The 20,120-nt window shown below is 39.6% G+C and overlaps 1 protein-coding gene across 1 annotated transcript; it reads left to right on the forward strand.

Annotated features, from left to right (window-relative positions):
* Nucleotides 1–242: 242 nt before the first annotated feature.
* Nucleotides 243–18,203, forward strand: LOC147332282 (NACHT, LRR and PYD domains-containing protein 3-like). The gene is made up of 11 exons (XM_086290782.1): nucleotides 243–255; nucleotides 778–1,014; nucleotides 1,485–3,354; nucleotides 3,969–4,151; nucleotides 4,236–4,403; nucleotides 4,975–5,140; nucleotides 5,532–5,678; nucleotides 6,836–7,041; nucleotides 9,115–9,288; nucleotides 9,404–9,453; nucleotides 16,950–18,203. Exons 1-11 carry the CDS (start codon nucleotides 243–245, stop codon nucleotides 17,480–17,482), a joined length of 3,747 nt encoding a protein of 1,248 aa, XP_086146908.1. The 3' UTR covers nucleotides 17,483–18,203.
* Nucleotides 18,204–20,120: the final 1,917 nt, after the last annotated feature.

Below are 20,120 nucleotides of genomic sequence, written 5' to 3' on the forward strand. Positions count from 1 at the left end.
TTTGCGCAACCGAAAACTTATAGTATCAACAAAATGAAACCTCTGCATGAGTGTGAAGCTTGGACAATTGAATTTTTCCTCTAGTTCTGCTACAGCAAAAGCAAACTCAAGGGATGTTGGTTACCAAGGTTTTCAAATATTTGTGTAGTCTCTCTCTCTTCGGTGTTGCATTTGCAGACTGTCGCCGAATACCCACACTTGAGGGACAAAAGCACTGGGACACCTTCAGGAGCTGCTCGGCCATGGATGCTCCAGGTGGATGGTTTTTGTGCTGATTTTAATGCCAGAGGAGCTTTGGCGCTTTGCAGTTACCAAGTCAGCAGATCGTCTGTGTCTTTTACACATTATGTGTCTCAACACTTGGGAATCCTGCTCTGTAACTTTATGTAGTCTGTGCTTGCTATCCAAGTTGCTGTGGTTCCTAAATGCTTCCGCTGCTTACAGTTGATTGTGGAATATCTAGGAGGGAAGAAATATTACAAACTGAGTTGTCTGTGAAAAGTTCAGTGACTGTTTCAGAACAACCTATTCTTTCACAAAAGTTTGTTAGAGTAGTAAGAGGAATTATGTGCCTTGAGATGTCTGCCCTTGAAACTGTGCAGAATGTTTAAATCATCTATGGTGCTGGGTGGGCTTGAGATCTGTGTGCAGCACTCATGTTAAAGCATTGTTTAAAGTAATGGAAACATTATTCATTTCTCCCAGGTTTCAGGATTATGGATTTGTCTTCTAAAGTCCTAAACAACATGTCTTACATTTTTTTTAACCTTTTCATAGATGCAGCCTTGGTGGACAAGAACCGCACTAAGCTCATTCAAAGCGTCACTTTGGTGATGGCTATAGCTGATGAATTGAGACAGCGGGGTATGATCCATCCGGAGATATACAACAAAATCAAAGCTGCTGGGACTAGCCAGGATCAGATGAGGGAGCTCTACAATTCACTGACTACTAGAGAAGTCAAATTTGCCTTCTACAAAATCCTCAAAGAAATTGAGCCACAGACGTGTGAAAGTATGTTTCAGTTGTTTGGTAACTATGTATACAGTGCATAGGGAAAGCATTTACAGCATTTGACATTTTGTCATGTTACAGTCTTAATCCAAAATGGATTAAAGTCAATTTTCACCTTAAAAAACAATAATTTTTTTTCCAAATTTCTAATACATTCATGTGAATGTGAACCAAACAGTTTTCACTTTATGTATCCTTCTCTGTGTAGAATTTATTTTAAAGTAAAAAAAAATGTATCTATTTTGGAATAGGACGAAATGTGGAACACGTGAACTGCTGTGAATACTTTTCGGGTGCACTGTACAATTATTAAATACAATTAATATAATGTTACAAATTTGCGTAAACTGCAAATAAACACAAAATGCAATGGTTTTTAAATCTCATATCCACATTTTATTTAGACAATAGAAGATAATAGAAAACACATGCTTTATTTTGAAATTGGTGGTTTTCCTCTTTACCTACAGCAGAAGATGTCATCAAGGAGGTCATCAAAAAGAACAAAGAATATCTGAGGCAGAAGTGTCAATGGGAGTTGGAAGGCACTGGGAAGTCTCGTAAGGATGAAAAATCATTGGATAAAATTTACACAGAGCTTCACATTATACAAGGAGAGAGTGAACATGTCAATAAACAACATGAGATCTGGGAGATTGAAGATAAAGCGAGAAATCAAACTGTTGAGTGTACAAAAATCAACTCTAATGACATCTTTAAACATGAGAAAGATGACAAAGAAGTGAAAGCAATTAGGACTGTGATGACAAAGGGGGTCGCTGGCATTGGAAAAACTGTCTCTGTGAAGAAGTTCATCCTTGACTGGGCAGATGGAAAAGCCAATCAGGACTTGGACTTCATCCTTATGTTTTCATTTAGGGAGCTAAATTTGGTCCAAGATGATCAGATTAGCTTTGAGAACCTTGTGAAAACATTCCATCCAGAACTTAAAACCATAGCAGTTGCGAAAGCTTTGGCTGATCGTGAAGTTTTGTTCATCTTTGATGGTCTCGATGAAAGTCAACTTCAGCTGAAATTCAAAACGACCACAATACTGGATGATGCTACGAAGGTGTCCTCAGTGGACACTCTGGTGACCAACCTTATCAGGAAACATCTTCTTCGCTCTGCACTTGTTTGGATTACCTCAAGACCAGGAGCAGTTCGACGCATCCCTATTAATTATGTCGACCAGTGGACTGAGGTCAGAGGATTTGATGATCCACAAAAAATAGAGTACTTCAGAAAGAGAGTTGAGGACAAAGCAGTCGCTGAAAAAATAATTGAACACATAACAATGTCACGGAGCCTGTACATTATGTGTCACATACCTATCTTCTGTTGGATTGCTGTGGATGTTTTTGAGTACTTGATGCGTAAAATGGGAAACACCAAAGATGAAAACCAAAAAATACCCACAACTCTTACTGGGATGTACACACACTTCCTTCTTATTCAGATGATGATAGCTAATGAAAAATATGGCAACCAGGAAGAGCAGGAAGAGCCTGATACAGCAGAGCTTTTTAAGTCAAATGAAGAGTTCATTTTGAAATTAGGCAGGTTGGCTTTTGAGCAACTGGAAAAAGGCCGGATCATATTCACTACTGAAGACCTGAAGAAGTATGACATAGATATAACGAAAGCTGGAGTTTACTGCGGGTTGTGTACAGCAATATTCAAAGAAGAGAGTGTGTTCCTAACAAAGAAACTTTACTGCTTTGTGCATCTGACAGTTCAAGAGTATTTTGCTGCTCTCTTTGTATATCACAGTTTTGCAAACAAAAAAATAGATTCTGAAAGTCTCAAGGATTTCATGCTAAAAGGGTCTGATGAAGAGCTCAAGTCTATCTTGGAAACAGTTCCAGTGGATCTACCTTTGAATGAACTGATTGAAATTACAATAGCTAATTCGGCTCCTAGAATGACCGGAGAACTGGACATGTTCCTCAGGTTCCTTATTGGCTTGTCTCTACAATCAACACAAGACCTGCTTCAAGGCCTGATTAAACAGACTGAAGAGCATTCAACAAATATTGAGGAAATTCGGTCAAGTCTATTAGAAATAGATTTGTTTGACTGCTCAGCTGAAAGATGTCTAAACCTTGTCCACTGCCTGACTGAGTTGAAAGACAATTCCCTACATGATTCAGTACGAAAGTATCTGAAACCAAATTGTTTTCCTGAATCACCGCTCTCTCCTGTTGAGTGTTCAGCTTTGGCTGACTTGATTCTGATGTCAAACACACCTCTGGATGAATTCAATCTCAAGAAATACAGACCATCAGGAAAAGGTATCTTTAGACTTCTTCCAGCTGTGAGAAACTGCAGAAAAGCAAGGTGAGTTGGTGCTTTATACAAGAATGTTATTCAGTTTACCGCACTTTATCTATAATTGTATGTTGTTGTTTTGTTTTGTTTTTTACAATTATTGTTATTGAACAGAACCAGATACCAACTATGTGACTTTTACGCTCAGTTCCTGAATACCTTGTCCTATGCAGTTTTACCTAGGACCGAACTTTTTAATCCATACATTCATGTTAACTGATTTATCTGGCATTTTGACATCAATCATCTGTTTAAAATATTGTTCTTTTCATGCTGCAGGAGGTGTTACAGTTAGCTAATTAGCGCCTTTACCATTTTGTGTGCCACAAAAGGAATATTTGAAACATCTAATGCTTATTTTGATTTGGTATGTTGTTGTGGACTGGTTCTATATAAGTAAAATGAAATTGTAAGATCTAATTGATCTTTTTTTTTTTTAAATGTTCAATTAGGGAAAACTAAATCCTTTCCCCTATGGAAATCCCGTAATATTGGACTGTGTCAGGGTGCAGATGGAAAAGGGGTTTATTGAGTTCACAATTTTCTATTAAGTTAAGAAATAATGTATGCTTTTAAAAACTGTATCTGATATTTAAACAATTGTCCTTTTATTAATTCTACAGAATCTCAGGTGTAAATGTTGGTGTTTGGGAATATAAAACTATCTCTTCAGCTCTTTGCATGCCACACTCTGTGTTAACTGAACTGCACATAGTGAATAGTACTTTTGGCAGTAGGGCGGATAAATGTGCAGAAACCTTGGCTGATGGACTGAAAAATTCTCAGTGTAAACTAGAAGCTCTAAGGTTAGTAAAATTATCATATTTATATGATTGTTTTGTAACATTTTGTACTGAGTTCTTTTGATTTTGTGTCCTTTGGTCTTGCAGTCTTTCTGGCAAAGGGCTTGCAGAAAGAGAGATGGAAGATTTTGCATCAGCCATAAAATCAGTCATCTCAAATCTAAGAGAACTAGAGTTGAGTGGTGACATACTTGAGGACTCATTGTTCTCTGTACTGTCTGTTGGTCTAGGCTGCCCTAAACTTGAGAAGCTCAGGTCAGTTTAAGATATCGTGGTATGATGTGTTGCTTTTTGAAATCTTTTAGCCTACTTTACTTTGTCAGACAGGTTCTAGTTAAAGGAAGTCTTGATTCAACAGGTCCGGAAGTAACCAGGCCTGGGTGTAGATAGTGAAATTGAATTGAGCCTTCTAAAAATACCCAGTGGTCAGAACTAGAGCTTCTTCTTCCCTGTAGCTAAAGGAGAAGATTGTGGATCACCAAGTTTTCTGGGGATGAATAAATTTTGTGTTCATGTAAAGTGCTTTGGCTCAGAATGGGAGCACTAATCTGCAGTAGTGGGTCCTGTTTGGCAGAGGAGAAACAGCCTTTGCTGATTTAAGTGGATACATGTGAGGTGACACCATACAGTAACTCTAATTGTAAACAGTGTTTAAAAGATTAACAATTAGTCAAAATCTTCTATGTAAAAGTGTCTCCCCCCACAGTCACTAAAATTCACAACTTAGTGTCTTGTTTTCTTAGATTAGAAGGACATTTGCTAAAACTTGGATAGTATAATCTATGTTTATATCTAATCTAATGTTTTTTATCCTCTGTGCCAAAAGAATGAACCGACATTATAGGACTGCGGAAATCTGCAAAATGCTGGTGACAGCATTCACATCCAAACCTTTTTACCTGAGAGAACTGGAACTAAACTACACCCAGTTTAAAGACTCGGAAATGAAGATCCTCTCAGATGGACTGAAGAACAAAAACTGTAGACTGGAGGTACTGAGGTAAAGCACTGCATCAAAAAAACATTTGAAGCAGGATTTAGATACTTGAGAATTTTTACTTTTGAGTTTAAAATAGCAAAAAATTGTATGTATATATATATAGTGTGTGTGTGTGTATATGTACATATCTATCTATCTATCTATCTATCTATCTATCTATCTATCTATCTATCTATCTATCTATCTATCTATCTATCTATCTATCTATCTATCTATCTATGTATGTGTGTGTGTATATATATATATATATATATATAGCGTTTTAGGTGATCTATTCAGGCAGTTCCTGGTTTTAGTTAGCAAGGTAGCCGACTCCTGAGGAGTCAGCTGGATGGTAAGAACAAGATCCGGGCTATCCAGACCTACAACCTGCCCATGATCAGGTACCCTGCTGGGATAATAAGCTAGCCAATGGAGGAGATAGAAGCCATCGACATCAAGACAAGGAAGCTCTTCCCCATGGACGGTTTCACCTCAAGTCTAGCACCTGGAGGCTGTATGCTACACGGAAGGAAGGAGGCCGGGGACTGGTGAGTGTCAGCACCACAGTCCAGGATGAGACAACGAACATCCATTACTACATCAGGAAGATGGCCCTGACCAGTCACGCATGCTCAGTGAATACCTCAGGCAGCAGAAACCCAAGAAAGAGGAGGAAAAAGAGGAACTATCATGGAAGGACAGGCCCATGCACAATATGTACCACCGGCAGATAGAGGAGATGGCTGATATCCAGAAATCCTACCAGTGGCTGGACAAAGTTGTACTGAAAGACTGCACGGCCATATTCTCTTAATATCATATAGCTATTTCTAGAGGCAAGAATTTTTATACTAGATTCTGTTTTAAATCAGGTTGTGATCTTAAAGTCAATAACACTGATTTTAACGTAATTACAACAATTGTAATGTCTTTTAAATCTTAAACTACCTTTTCCCCAGTAAGGGTTATGGTGAAATTTAAGTTGTCCTTCGAAAGAAGCGTACTTATAGTTACACTCTGGTGAACTGTAATCGTGTTAGGTGATCTGTTCAGGCAGTTCCTGGTTTTAGTTAGCAAGGTAGCCGACTTTGTGTAACTTAGGCTAACGCGTTACGGCGAGCCTTTTCAGTGTCCGTCTAGCTTTAACTTGTTAGCAGGCCACAAACCGTATTAGTGTCTCACTAGCATTAGCTTGTTAGTCAACCTCAGGGTTCGGTTAGCATTAAGTTGCTAACGATATTGGCTAGCAGAATGCAGCTAACATATCACAATGACCTGACTCCCGCTACGACTAGCTTGGATTTAATCCCCACTGCTAGCTCTGACTACGAACAGGCTAATGTGTTGCGATGAGCCTGGTGTAGCCTGGTCTCACCCCCTTTCCGCTAACTATGTCTACGGCTCCTACCCCCGCCAAGGGGTCAGAACCAAAGGCCAAAGAGGCTGCATCCCTCATACAATGTGTATTATCTGTATGGGTGCCAAGCATGCTCAGGCTTCACTGGTGGACCCTCAGGGATGCCCCCATTGTGCGTTTATGCCAGAGAAAGTCCTGGAAAGGAGGCTGAGAGTAGCAGCAATGAACATTTTGGACCCCCACCTGTCGGCTGCTATTGCTACGAGTGACATCCGTCATCGGCGAGCCTCCATGAGCTGGGCGGACATGATGAAAGAATAGTCCCTGCTCATGCCCCCATTGTTCGAGGACTTCCTTGATCAAAACGTGGGCGAGTCGGGTGGCGAGGACGGAGAGGGTGATGCCAACTTCGACCTACTCAACCTAGAGGACATGTATGATAAAGAGGAGCATGACTCCACCTACCCTCCCCAGCAGTCCAGGTCACTGAATGGGGCAGAATTTGCACCCCCGGCGTACAGCAATTTATACAAGGTCTGCAAATGGGCTGCTAGGTATCCCATGGCCAGCCGCCCAGGATATCGAAGGGGCAGGACACAACCTGCATGATGGCAAGAGGCTCCCACCAGCCTCAGTCAGAAATTCTAGAAGACATGGGCTGTCAGCTGGATTCGGGTTCCCTAAATCCAGCCCTCTGGGATGAAATCTGCATGGTTAATGATCTCATCCTTCGCTCCTCCAGGAGAGCAGTCCAAGGTTGTGGGCGTGTAATGGGCCTTGCAGTCTCGGGTGAGAGAGACATGTGTCTAAACCTGTCAGGCTTAGATGATGCTCAGAAGGCTGAGGTCATGGATGCAGCCTATGACCCGACCAAGGGTCTCTTTGGCCCTACCCTGGAGAAAATAAGAGAGACAAGCACCCACAGAAAGCAGGAGGGAAAAGCATTCAATCTCTGCTTGCCCAGAACCCCTAACCCACAACCTCAGCAGGTGCCAAGAGCTGCTTTGCGGCAGCAGCAGTAGCTGTGAGAGGGAGACAGAGTGGGGCCAGAATAGAGAGAGGAGAAGGGAGGCCCTCAATCCGCTTGCTCACCAGGTCAAAGTTGAGAATCCAAGACCTTGGGGCAAGCATTCTGGAAAGAAAATAAAAACAAAAGAAAATCACTGCCATTTCTCCTTGTCCCCAGCTGGGGGAGCTTACGCTCTTTGTGAGGGGGACAGCCCCAACTCCTTCCAGGAGACAAAGGTGACGTCGTCTTTCAGTGGAGGAAAGTTGTGCAGTTTCAACACTGTCTCCGCCTCCTTGGCCTCATAGTCTCGGTGATATCGTGGTACATTTGGAGCTGCTCATGATGAGGGATTTTCAGCAGTGAATTGCCTCTCTGCGGCTCTGCCCTCACCCACATCTCGGTCACAGTGTAAAAATAACACAGTCCTGTATTGCGGCTCTCGGCCATGGAGGAGCCTGACAGCTCTCGCTGCGGGGGTACCTCTGGGGGCAGTATCATCCAGGGGGACTCTGACCATAGACTGTCCCTGTCAGGTTGGGGTGCAACTATGATGGGCAGAGCAGTGAATGGCGTTTGGTCGCGGCGACTGGCTCTGAATCACATAAATCTGCTGGAGCGCAGCGCAGTGCTCTTAGCTTTACAGCATTTTCTGTCATATCTCCGGTGGCAACAATGCCGGAGAGATTGTCGAAAGGAAAGGTCAGAGAAGTTCCGTAGTGTGGAGGTATTTCGGCTATTTGAAATCTGACAAAAAACAGAGTAATGTGCACTGTAAATTGTGCCGAAAGCATGTTCCCACAAAGTCTGGAAATACAACAAACCTTTTTTATCACCTGAAGCAGTGCCACCCACTAGAGCACGCTCAATCTCTGACTGAAAGCGCTAATTCGTCATCGAAAACAACCAGGGGAATCCCTGTGAAGCATATGGCAAAGGGGTGTCTTACCATATGAGAAAAAAGCTAAGAGACATAGCAACATAACGAGTGCCATAGCTTACTGTCTTGCTAAAGACATGCTACCAATAAACAAAACACAAAAATGAAGGATTCAAGCAGCTAATTAAGGTAATGGATCCTCGTTACCAACTCCCTGGACATAAACATTTCTCTCAGACAGCGCTTCCAAAGCAATATTATATAAGTTAGTCAATTTTGTCTCTTCTTCTGTAAAATAAACTAAGATTTATTTTTAGAATTAATATTTTGTTTCTAAGTGGAACTGACAATTTAGTAGTCTGTTTTGTTTATTCTATTTTGAAACTGAAATGCTTTAGCGGCTACCTTTTGTGTAGTTTGTAATATTTGCCTTTATTTTGCCTAAACTGAAGCCTCATTTTAAGTACATCTGCCCTGTTGAACTTATTATGGGAAATAAATATTTAAATCAAAACAAGCTGCTGATTATTTCACATTTTACTTGTGAGCAACAGCACATTTAAATCTTACATATATAGTTATTTGGCTTATATCGTGATATATATCATTATCGCCTGAAATGAAAAAAGCATATCGTGATATGAAAAAATCTTATATCGCCCAGCTCTATGCTCAGGCCATGACAGGAAGTGAAAATGTGCCCTGATCATTTAACACACATCTGCTGTTCGATTTTTGTAGGCTGTCATTTTGTAAAATGACGGGAGATGGAGGCTATTCTTTGGTCTTGGCTCTAAACTCAGACCACTGCAGCCTCAAAGATCTGGACCTCAGCTTCAATAACCTCACCAAAGAAGTTGTGAAACTGCTGACTGAAAAACAGAAGGATTTGTGCTGCAGTCTGGAAAATCTCAAGTATGAAAAAAAACTGTTCTGTTTAGAACAGTTTTATATTTTTATAACACTTTATACTGATTTCTGATTCACTTTTATTGTTTTTCATAATCAACAATGTTTGTTTGTCCATCAGTGTGGACCACAATGAAGAATGTTGGGTTGATCTGAAGCTACTGAGACAGTGTAAGAAAATATTTTTTCTTCATGATATTCTACATCTGTGATGTGATTGGAGAAGAATGCGCCCATGCATGCATGCACGTTCATGCACACGTAAATGCGCATGCACACGCACCGTCCAGAACCGTCTCCTCCTGGCGTGTGTTTTAATTAATTTAATTTAATTTTCAGTGTAAATTTTTACAAGCAGGAATGACTTTTTATAGATGGAGGAATAGGGATGGGTACCGGTATCATGGCACCGGTTCTGACATAAACGGTAGTAACCAGACCGAAAAGCAGCGCACATTTCGGTGCTTTATTTCGGTGCTTTTTTTTCCTGAGCTGTGATACACTTTAGATTCTAGCCAATCATTTTACGTTTCCGAGGATAGTAGGCGGGCCCAGGTACGTACGTTCTTTTAGACCAGAGCTACAGATTAAAAATTCCCAAGGCGAAGCGGTCAAAAGTCTGGCTGTACTTCACAGCAAAAGATGCAAACTCAGCAGCATGCAACAAGTGCTTTAAGGTGATACTGTGATACTGTCAAAGGAGGTAACACCTCAAATCCGATGAAACACCTGGCGACGCATAGCGTTTTTTTTTAAAAGCCGAGAAATGCGCCGTATTTGATAGCTTGCTGCGAGACCTCACACCGTGCACATCTACTGCGGGTGTGGTGCCTGTTATCGGACCCGGAGTTAGCAACATCACCCAAAAACACGAAGAGGAGAGTCCTGGCCCCTAGCCCTGCCAGTGTAGCAGAAATGATGACGGATGATGATGGCAGCAGCAGCCGTTCTTCTCTGCGTGAGTCGCTTAATGTTGTTCGCGTGTAATTTACGTTGAGTAGGCTAACCACGTTATTACATTAATGCATGTAAGGTGAACTAGCAAACACCGTCATAGTTACATGCGGCTGTCTTCTTGTTTGATGGCAGGTACTCCCTTCACCCTGGCCAAAAAGGCTAAAATGACCAAAGAAAAAGTGGAAAACAGTTAAACATGAGAGGTTTTTGGACAAAGTTTGTTTTTTCCATTGTTTAAGCACTGCTTCCAGCCAAGAGTGATACCATATATGCCCCATAGCTGCAGAAAAGGCTAACATTGTTATCTTTTTACAAAAAAACAGCTGAACATGAGAGGTTTTTGGACCAATTTTTTGTTCTCCATTCTTTAAGCACCGGTTTGAGCACCGTTTAAGCACTGGCACCATTTCAAAAGTACCGGTTTGGCGATACCCATCCCTATGGAGGAACCAATTATTTAATGTCGCTTTATTCTAACACTATGGAGGAGCCTTATAGGAAGACCTATTTGCTTTTTAGTCAGCGATCTGAATGGAGAATAAAGCCTTATGTGGAGTGGAAGACCTATTTGGTTTTGTTAGAAGCAATCTTACTGTATTTGGGGTTTGTTTGTGCGACTATTTTTATTTGTTTTAACAGCAGGGTGTTTTCCTCAAGTGTCCTCTGTGGTTGTTTATTTCACCTGTTTTGCTTTGAGAGCTTTTATTGCCCTTTGCCTGTCATGTGTAGTCTTTATGTCTGAGAAAACGCAGTCTAAACCTTCAGTATGTCCTTTCATCAAAAGCATTTGTTTCCTGAGAAGCCGGACACCTATGCACGTGTTCGTGTGTGCCCTCAACTGCCCCCACCCAGCTGTCACGTTTACTTGTCCGTGTAAAACCAAGTGTTTTTGGGATCTAAATTTCAAAATGTAAGACAAATACAGTATACTGACTTTGATGCCATCTTTAAAACGTAGATGTGTAATTAACAGGCAATATATTATTTAATTTTGTTTTATCAAGCGTGGCAAGTATTTCAGATTTCAGTGTGAATTAATACAAACAGAAATTACTTTTATAGACGCAGAATCAAATTATTTAATGTTGTTTTTTTAGACTCTGCTCTGAAAGGTAAATTTGATTTGTTTTTAACTTAGAGAAACATAGTGTGAATCTTTCTTCTCTTAAAAAAGCTTTTTCACAGGTTTAAACTGTGTGGTCTGTCTTTCTGGGAAAACGCAGGACAACTTGTGAAATGAGAGCATGCACTACCCTCCAGAACTCTCAGTTTTGCCCGTCCGTTGTTAGTGAAACGTAATATTTTATGGATCTAAATGTTCAGAGAAAATAGCGATGTACTCAACTATGTGTCTCTTTAGATTGTAGATGCTTATTCTAGGCTACTTTATTTATCTCCCACTGAATCTGCTTGTGATATGCTATGTATAAAGGTTCTGAACTTTTCCAAAATGGCGTAGAGCAGTCAATTTTCCCTCCTGTGGCTATGAGCAGTGTGGCTGGTGGAAGTTTTTAGTTTATTTGTGCAACTGAACGTGATTGTGGAAAATTAGTGTACCCCTTGATTTGAGTTTCATGTTGGATCCCTTTCTTCGATTGGCAATTCTCTTGGAGAAATGAAGACACAGATTAGGGCTTACAAGTTTTGTTCTGCCCCTGGGGTGAGTGAGAATTTGTGCAGCAGATCCCAGCGTGGAAGCTGATGGTCCAGAGTGAGGGACCAAGCAGCCAAGGCAGGACAGGTAAAAATGTCTTCAAAATGAGTTTTCTTTATTTTAACCCTCAAAAAAAAGTTCAGAAAGACAGTTCAAAAATATAATTAGCAGGCCCACAAAAGAGGTCAACTAAATATAACTCTACAAAAAGTAATTTCCAGAAACTTAACCAAACAAAGTGAACCCAACTTAACTCACAAACTGACCTAATCACAAACACAGGAGGGTAGTTTTTATAGTGGTTTGGCCAAACCATTTACACACAACAGGTGAAAACAAAAACAAACACCTAACCATACTAACTAAGCACAGAATAACATAAGTAAACCTAAAACATCCCTGTTTCTGATAAGCACTTGGTTGTTCCTGTTGAGTAGGCATTTTGTTTTCAAAGGCCTTAGCCACACCTTTTGCCCAGACAGGAAACAGCCACCTCTGCAAACCAGGTAAAGCAAAGAAAGAAACCTAATTAATATAACAGAAAACATTTTTAGAAAAACCACACAATGCTATTATGTGCGCGCCTCATAATATCAGTATTAGGTTTAAGCAAAAACATTAATGAATTATATTAGTGAAGCAACTGCAAATCAAACTAATGAAGTGAATGGGCATTGCATATGCAAAAGAGAATTACAACAATCCAATGTGTTCCTCTGCTCCAAGACACCTGCGGTCCTTGATGAGCATGTCTGTTATAGCCTGCCCTTCATAAATATCTGCCTGTTAGATCTGATTTCTCAAACCTTGTTTAAAATGTGAGTTACTTGTTGTCCAATGCAATGTCGCTGATTTAAAAATGTATACATATTTTCAAGGTTTTAGCTGGATGTCAAACATATGAAAGAATCTCAAGCAAAGCGTGCACCAGTGCACCCTAATGTAGTCCATTGAACTGTATGTTAATAAGTACATTAAGTGTACCTCTAACTCTGAAAAGAGTCTGTATCCATAATTTGTGGATCTACTAATTTGTTGTCAATGACACCTTTGTTTTCATGATAAGTTTTACAGATGTTTTACAGATAAAAAAATCCTCGCAAAAGCTAAACAGGTGGTTTTGCTTTTTTACAGCTATCATTTATATTCTTCTGATTTGCATGTGTTTTAGTGTAAATGCATATTTTTGGATGTCCTGAGATATCTTTCAAATCAGGATTTCAGTATATACGCATCTTGAAAAAGCATCCTGTTGTGGGCCTCAGTGCATACAGTTGAGTCTATAATTTGTCTGAAAAAGACAAAGTTTTTGCAGATTTGCCTTTGTACACCATCACGGTGTATTTTTGATTGATTGATTGATTGGTAATTTATTTCAACATGTGAACAATATACAAGTACATTTAGAAAAGAAAATAAGAGAGACAAAAAATACTACACAAATTACATACAAAAAAACATTCTGATTAATTTACATGTTGAAAGGGAGTGGGAAGAAGTATACACTTATTTAATCCCACCCCTTTGCCATAAATTATCAGTTAATATTTAGTCAGCTTCCTTACTGATATAATTTGTAATAAAAATAGTGAACAGATTTCTGATATACTATATACTAGAATATCACATCATGAGTTTTTTGTTTGTTTGTTTGTTTTTAAATAGAGACATTCACTTAATTTAAATATTTTCCTTTTCTTTATAGTTTTTGAAGAATTGCCACATGTCTGAAGTTCAGACTTTAGTTAAAGAATTTTTAGAAAAAAATATTTTTAATGAACAATGAAGTAGACAGTTTTCTAGTCCCCCAGTTTTAAGAGTCTCATTGGACAATTACCAGAAAAGCCATGGTTTTTCACCATAACGAAAGTTATGAGGCCCAAAAAGATTTCAGTGCAAGTGAAAGAGGCCACCATAAAAAATAAAATAAAATAAACATATTAAAACTTTAGGAATATCCAAATTAGACAAATTGATTCATACTTTAAAAGAAATAAATGAACTAGCCAGCTAAGCAACACCAAAATGCTTGAAAGACCACAGAAGACAATTAAAGTGGATGTCATGGCCAGCGGGAGCTGACTGTGTGTTGCGTGAATGATGAACCCAAAACCAGACAACAATGGATGTGGAAATCAACTTGGATTAACAGAAAGCGAGCCTATATTTGTGGCTGATTACAGGGATACACAAAGCAAGGAAAAGTGAATGGGGAAAAAACTAAACTAAAGCCTAAACTGGAAGAAACTATGACTGACTATGAAACTGTGAAATGAACACGATTCTGCACTGGTGTATGTGAGAAACTGTGAATAACGGAACAGAAACATGAACATAATCTGAGCAGAACCGTGAACGGTTTAATTCTGACGTGATGTGGAGGGTAAATACACAGACGACCTGAGGATGACTGAACGGAAACACACAGGCTAAATGCACACAAGGGGCGATCAGGGGAAGTGGAAACACATGAGGAGATAGCTGACCCAATAAATCATAATGACACCACAGGGGATGTGAAACTAAGCACATAGAACATAGAAACAAGACCTTCATAATAACCAGGAAACATGACGGTACGCAGACATGACACAATGTTGACAGCATGAACCACACTGACATGAAACATGACAAGTAAGACACACTAACCAAAAAGGGAGACTTAACACAGGAGGTGATGACACAACAAATTTTAAATAAACAAGGAGCTATAACTAGGCAACCTAGGACCTTCTGACTGGATGGACTTAACCAAAAACAATGAATAACAAAATACAAGGTAACTCAAATCCAACAGCCACAACAAGAACTTAACATACCTTCAATATACCTAAGAAATCACAAAAATATAACAATAACTCACAATGCTCAGTCACAGACCCAGCACCTGACAGTGGATGATGACAGAATTATTTCCTTAGTTAAGAAAACCAACTTCACTTGACTTGGCTGAGTTGACTTGAATTGGCTGAAAGTCTTTAGACATCATTTGAGTGTGACAAAAACACAACACTATAATGAAGGGCATTGAGGGGAAGCTGCTTGGCCTACAGCTCTTTGTCAGACACCACAGTGTTTTTTTCCGTGTAGCCATTTCTCTTTTTGTCAGGCTTCTAAAAATTATATATAGAAGGGCCTAGTACCAGGTATTACCGCCAAATTGCAAACTCTAAAAGCAGAGTCAAGTCGTCATGGGCCAAGCCAACTAGGTACCAGTGGCAGAGAGTCGTAATGTAATTCTACAATCAAGAGATGCCTTCATAAATGGAAATACAGGGTTTACAACAAAGTGCAACCAATGGTTACACTCAATAACAGGAAAGTCAAATTAGACATTGCCAGAAAACAATGCACTATGCTTTTCAGATTATAGATGCAAAACTGAGCAAATGAGCAGCAACTTAAGGTGGCTACAGTAAAAGCCTGGCAGGGCATCTCAAAAGTGTAAGCACAGCATTTGGTGATGTCTGTGGCTTGTAGACTTTAGGTTTCAACTGACTGCAGAGAATTTTCATCCTAAAATGATTAAAAAAAATTCTTCCATTTAAAATGATCAGAATCATCAGAATCAGAATCAGAATACTTTATTAATCCTGAGGGAAATTAGGGTTACAGCAGGCAGCACGCTAATGGCGCATGCGCACTTACAAAGGAACCTTCTGACCAACTTTACACAAACATCACATTGGGCAGACATGTCAGAAAGGTAGGCTGATAGGAGAAAACAACGAAAATACACTACATGAGGTAAGAGGAGGAGAAAAAAAACTCCACTCAGACTGAGCTCCTAGTGGGAGAACAGTTTGATAACAGAAAAAACACCTCAGCACAAAAGCACATGACTATCAATACACCATAGAAACACAAGACAAGCAACAGGGGCGGGTAAAGGGTAAGAGAGAGCCGGTGTAGACAGCGCATCCGGTCCTGCAGCATATCTGCGCTGGTCCAGTTGACTGCCATCTTCCCCGGTAGGGCACAAGCATCGGAGGCGTTGGAAAGGGAGGGGGGATGAGTGAGTGCTTATCAGTGTAAGTGTATGTGTGTGCGTGTCCATAGTTCAGCTGAGACAGTGTCCTTCGGCCTATCAGGCTAAGTAAACAGTCCTCCAGCCAATCCAGGTGTCCTTGCATGGGGCGGGAAGAATAGCCGTAACACAGTCGTTATCAGGGAGTGATTATTCGGCTCCAGCCTTGGGCCTGCAGCTGGCGCCTTTATGGGGGTCCGCAATCTCGATATTGATTTTGTAAATTTCCATGCGAGCAGCCAGGAGAATTTTCAGGCTGCCCTAACACTCCGACACTGGCCTCTCGATCTCCCGTTGGAGAGCCGCGAGCCTCCCCATGATGGTATCAAACTTCTGTTCCATGGTGTTGTCATTCTTTTGATTCTGAGACCTCACAGCTGCAGTGATCCGTTCCGCGATGTCTTCCAACTGTCGCTCATGGGTCCCATTTTGAGCAGGCCTCTCTCTGATGTATCCCCCCATACGCTCAATGTTGTTGCTTTGAGCCTTCACAGCCGATGCAAGCGTCTCCAAGGTGTTGACCATATTACGTTCGTTGTGAGAGGTCGCGCCTCGTCCCATCGCTTCGATTCCAGCGGGCAGCCTTGGGGGGGTTTGAACAGCCGGTTCCGCCCTCTTATTTCTCCGATTATGTCAGGCTGTCTAATTCATTTTGAGCTTCTGAAACTGGAAGACTGTATAAAAATGGCTGTAATTTCTAAACAGTAAATGCAAATGTTTACCAAAACCTTTTTGAATTATCTACCTGATTAAGTTTAATAGTTGCTTCTAGTTTTGTTCTGATCTGAACAAGTGTGTAATTGGTAGTAATTCTTAAAGTTGTGGCCCCAATACCATAATTTTGACTTTATTTTGTAGCTCGCCGCTTATTTCACATCCTGAATATTTAGAGATAAGCCTCATAATAACTCAGTAATTATGATGAAACAGAACAGAGCAGAACTTAGCTAATATAAACTCAGACAGAAACCACACTGACATGATAATGCTGTTACAAATGATTCACTGTTTTTCCTGCACTGATTACAGATGCCTGTGACCTGACACTTGACCCAAACACAGCATCTGTGAGCATTCGTTTAACCGAGGAGAACAGAAAGGCAGAGGCTGTTCCAGAGAACCAACCATATCCTGATCATCCGGAAAGATTTCATGAAGATCAGGTTCTGTGTGAAGAAGGTCTGACAGGTCGCCATTATTGGGAGGTTGAGTATTTTTCTGCAGATATTGCAGTGGCATATAAAAGTATCAACAGGATGCCTGAGTTTTCCTCTTATTCTTCTTCTGACTATGGTTTTGGTGACAATGAAAAGTCTTGGTGCTTTAAAAATCCGGACAATTTTGCTCATAACAAATCATTTGTAAACTTTATTAGAAGTAGAAACTCCGCTGGTGTCATGGGAGTATATCTGGACTGGCCAGCAGGCATTTTGTCCTTTTTTGAAATCTCTCCTGATACAGTTACCCATTTGTACACCGTGCACACAACATTTACTGAACCACTCCACCCTGGTTTTGCTGTTTATTTTAATGGATCAGTTTCCCTCTGTAAAATAAAGTAATTAGACAACTTGGATGAAAGGAAAGAAAAATTATTTTAAGCACCAAAGATTGCACACAACATCCTTATAAAAATATATTTAGTTGTCCTAGACTTCAAAACAGTTTTGAACAGTCCCATATCTCATGCATTACATTTTCAAAAAAAAGACGTGTTGCATTTGTGGCAGTAAGTATTGTCAGCACTGACTTAAGTGTAGTGCTTTACACTTATATGTGTGTAGGTGTGCATGTGTATGGGCTTCCTGTGTTTCCGAAAAATGTAAAAATGCTGTTTCGTATACCTCAATTTTTTATGTGTTCATTCGATTGATATACTACTTTACTGTACTTTACATTTCTGCACCTTTAGCTTCTGAACTTTATTAAACTGTAAAATTAAATAGTTTCATTTTTTCTTTTGTAACATTTGAAAGGTCCTGTATGAATGCATTTATGATTCCAGTATTCATGCACTTTATACTCACCTCATACATGATTGCAGTGCCCCTTGTTTTAACTAAAAAACAGCAGCTATCATAGAAAAAATAACAGTTTTATTCCATGTCAAATAATGAAGTTATTAGTGCACTTTTTGCTCAAATTTGCACAAAATGTTATGGTATGTTATTGCTTTCTAGATGGTACTCTAACTATAAGTCAGAAAATAATTTTGTTAACTATGTCCTTTTGTTTTAAGACCTGAGTCAGTCCTTCTCAAATCATCAAATTTTATTTTAAATCATCTGCAATTTGCAAAAAATTATAGTTATATAATCAAAAAATTATAATTATTATAATAAATTATAAAAATAAATGTGTTCTGTGCAATTTATATTAGCATGTACTCAAGTATGTGACTTTGTTGGATTGTTTGAATTTTCTTAAATATTTTAACTTGTCAAAAGTGGGTGGATGGACTGTTTTTCCAAAACAAACAAACAAACCATTTGATAAATGGAACTCAAATTTCACAGTTATCATTACATTTGTCCAAATTTGTTCTATGAAATTTCTTATCCAAACTGAGGATGGTGAAGCAGAGAAACATTATTGATTTGACATGTGATTTCATTGTTTTTGATCGAGAGAGAGAGAGAGATTGATTTTTGAGTTGTGAGAGATTTGTGACGTTTAGTGTGGAGTGTATAGTTAGTGTGTTGTGTAGTTGTTGTTTTGTTTTGTCTGTCAGTGCGGGCACTAGTGAATGTCACAAAGGCAGATCGCAGGTGGAAAACAGGACGAGTGATACAACTCCTGCTATCAGGTCTGCAGGTTTTATACCTGTGCTGTTCTCCTGTCTTGTGGCAGATAAACATTTTTTTTCACTGGCACAAATAATTTGTTGGGCACCTTACTGTGAAACCTGATCGTTCTCTAATTTTTCTTTTAGTATTAGGTTTAAATGGTTGTACTAAAAAAAACACCGGATGCATTGTCTGCATTTTTAGATAAATAATTGTATATATTTGTTTACAAATTTGTGCATAGGTTTTCTTACATTTACAATTTCTATATGCATTTCATGGTTATGAAGATAATTAACTAAACATACCTGTGCTTTTTACAGTAAAAACAAATATACCTACTATAACTATATGTTTTGTTTTTATGTGATTTCAGATGAATTGTGTTAATACAGATGAAAAAAATAACTGTAGCTTCAGACATGTGAGTAAATAATGTGATGTAAATAATGAAAATAAAGGTGAACTACAAAGGTAATATCAAAAGTCTTCAAAAATGGCCAATTATATTTTGGACCCAGAGGGTTAAGAAATCATGAAAATTTGTTGGGTTAATTGTGACCACACGCTTGTATTTGTCACAATAGCTAGCTTACGCAATAGCTAGTTGTTATAACATGCTGTGTATAAAGGAGTTGGAGTGTAGTAAAGGGAGTTATTAGAACCGCACTGAACACCTGCTTCAAGCATCAACAATACTGTGCGTGTATGTATGTGTATAACCAGGGGGATCCAGTGGCGGTGCACACTAGAGTGATGAGCCTCCTAAGACCACTTTAAATTTTTATTTTTATATCTTCTAAAAAACTGGACTTGTTATTTCTAACTGAGACCTGGCAGCGGGACTTGGACTATTCGCCCCTCATTGAACTGTGCCCGAACGGCTATTCCGTCATCAGCCAGCCTCGGGGATCTGGTCGTGGAGGAGGTCTCGATGTGGCATTTCAGGGCCGTTTCTCCTGCCACTCAGTGAAAGTTGGACACTTTCTTTCGTTTGAACTACAGCTGATTAAAATCGGACGTAAGGATCCTTTTTATTGTGCTGTGGTGTATCGTCCACCTGGCCCAAATAGCTTGTTTTTATCGGAGTTTAGCGACTTCCTGTCCTCTACTATGAGATTGTCCAGACTGCTTTTAGTTGGGGATTTTAACCTACATGTTGATGATGACTCCGACCTCTTTGCCAGAGGTTTTATCAACATTATGATTTTTTTTTCATTTTACCCAGCATGTGTCAGGCCCCACACATAACAAAGGACACACACTGGACCTTGTTTGGACCTTGTTTGGGTTTGAATATTGATTCTATTTGTTCTGAGGACATTTTTATCTCTGATCATCGCTGTATTCTTTTTAACATGTCTTCTCACAAGCCTTTGTCTCCTGTTCACCGGACAATTATCTCACGCATCAT

This window comes from Aulonocara sp. 'chitande type north' Nkhata Bay, linkage group LG4 (genome assembly GCF_057382095.1).
Source record: "Aulonocara sp. 'chitande type north' Nkhata Bay isolate Kocher_YH1m ecotype deep benthic linkage group LG4, A_spYH_male_GT1.1, whole genome shotgun sequence".
NCBI classification, from domain to species: domain Eukaryota; kingdom Metazoa; phylum Chordata; class Actinopteri; order Cichliformes; family Cichlidae; genus Aulonocara; species Aulonocara sp. 'chitande type north' Nkhata Bay.

Excerpts from the sequence above, each read along its gene's own strand:
- LOC147332282 (XM_086290782.1), top strand. Across the intron at positions 4,152-4,235 it reads TGTAAACTAGAAGCTCTAAG|TCTTTCTGGCAAAGGGCTTG; the intron begins GTTAGTAAAATT and ends TTGGTCTTGCAG. Across the intron at positions 9,289-9,403 it reads TGCAGTCTGGAAAATCTCAA|TGTGGACCACAATGAAGAAT; the intron begins GTATGAAAAAAA and ends TTTGTCCATCAG.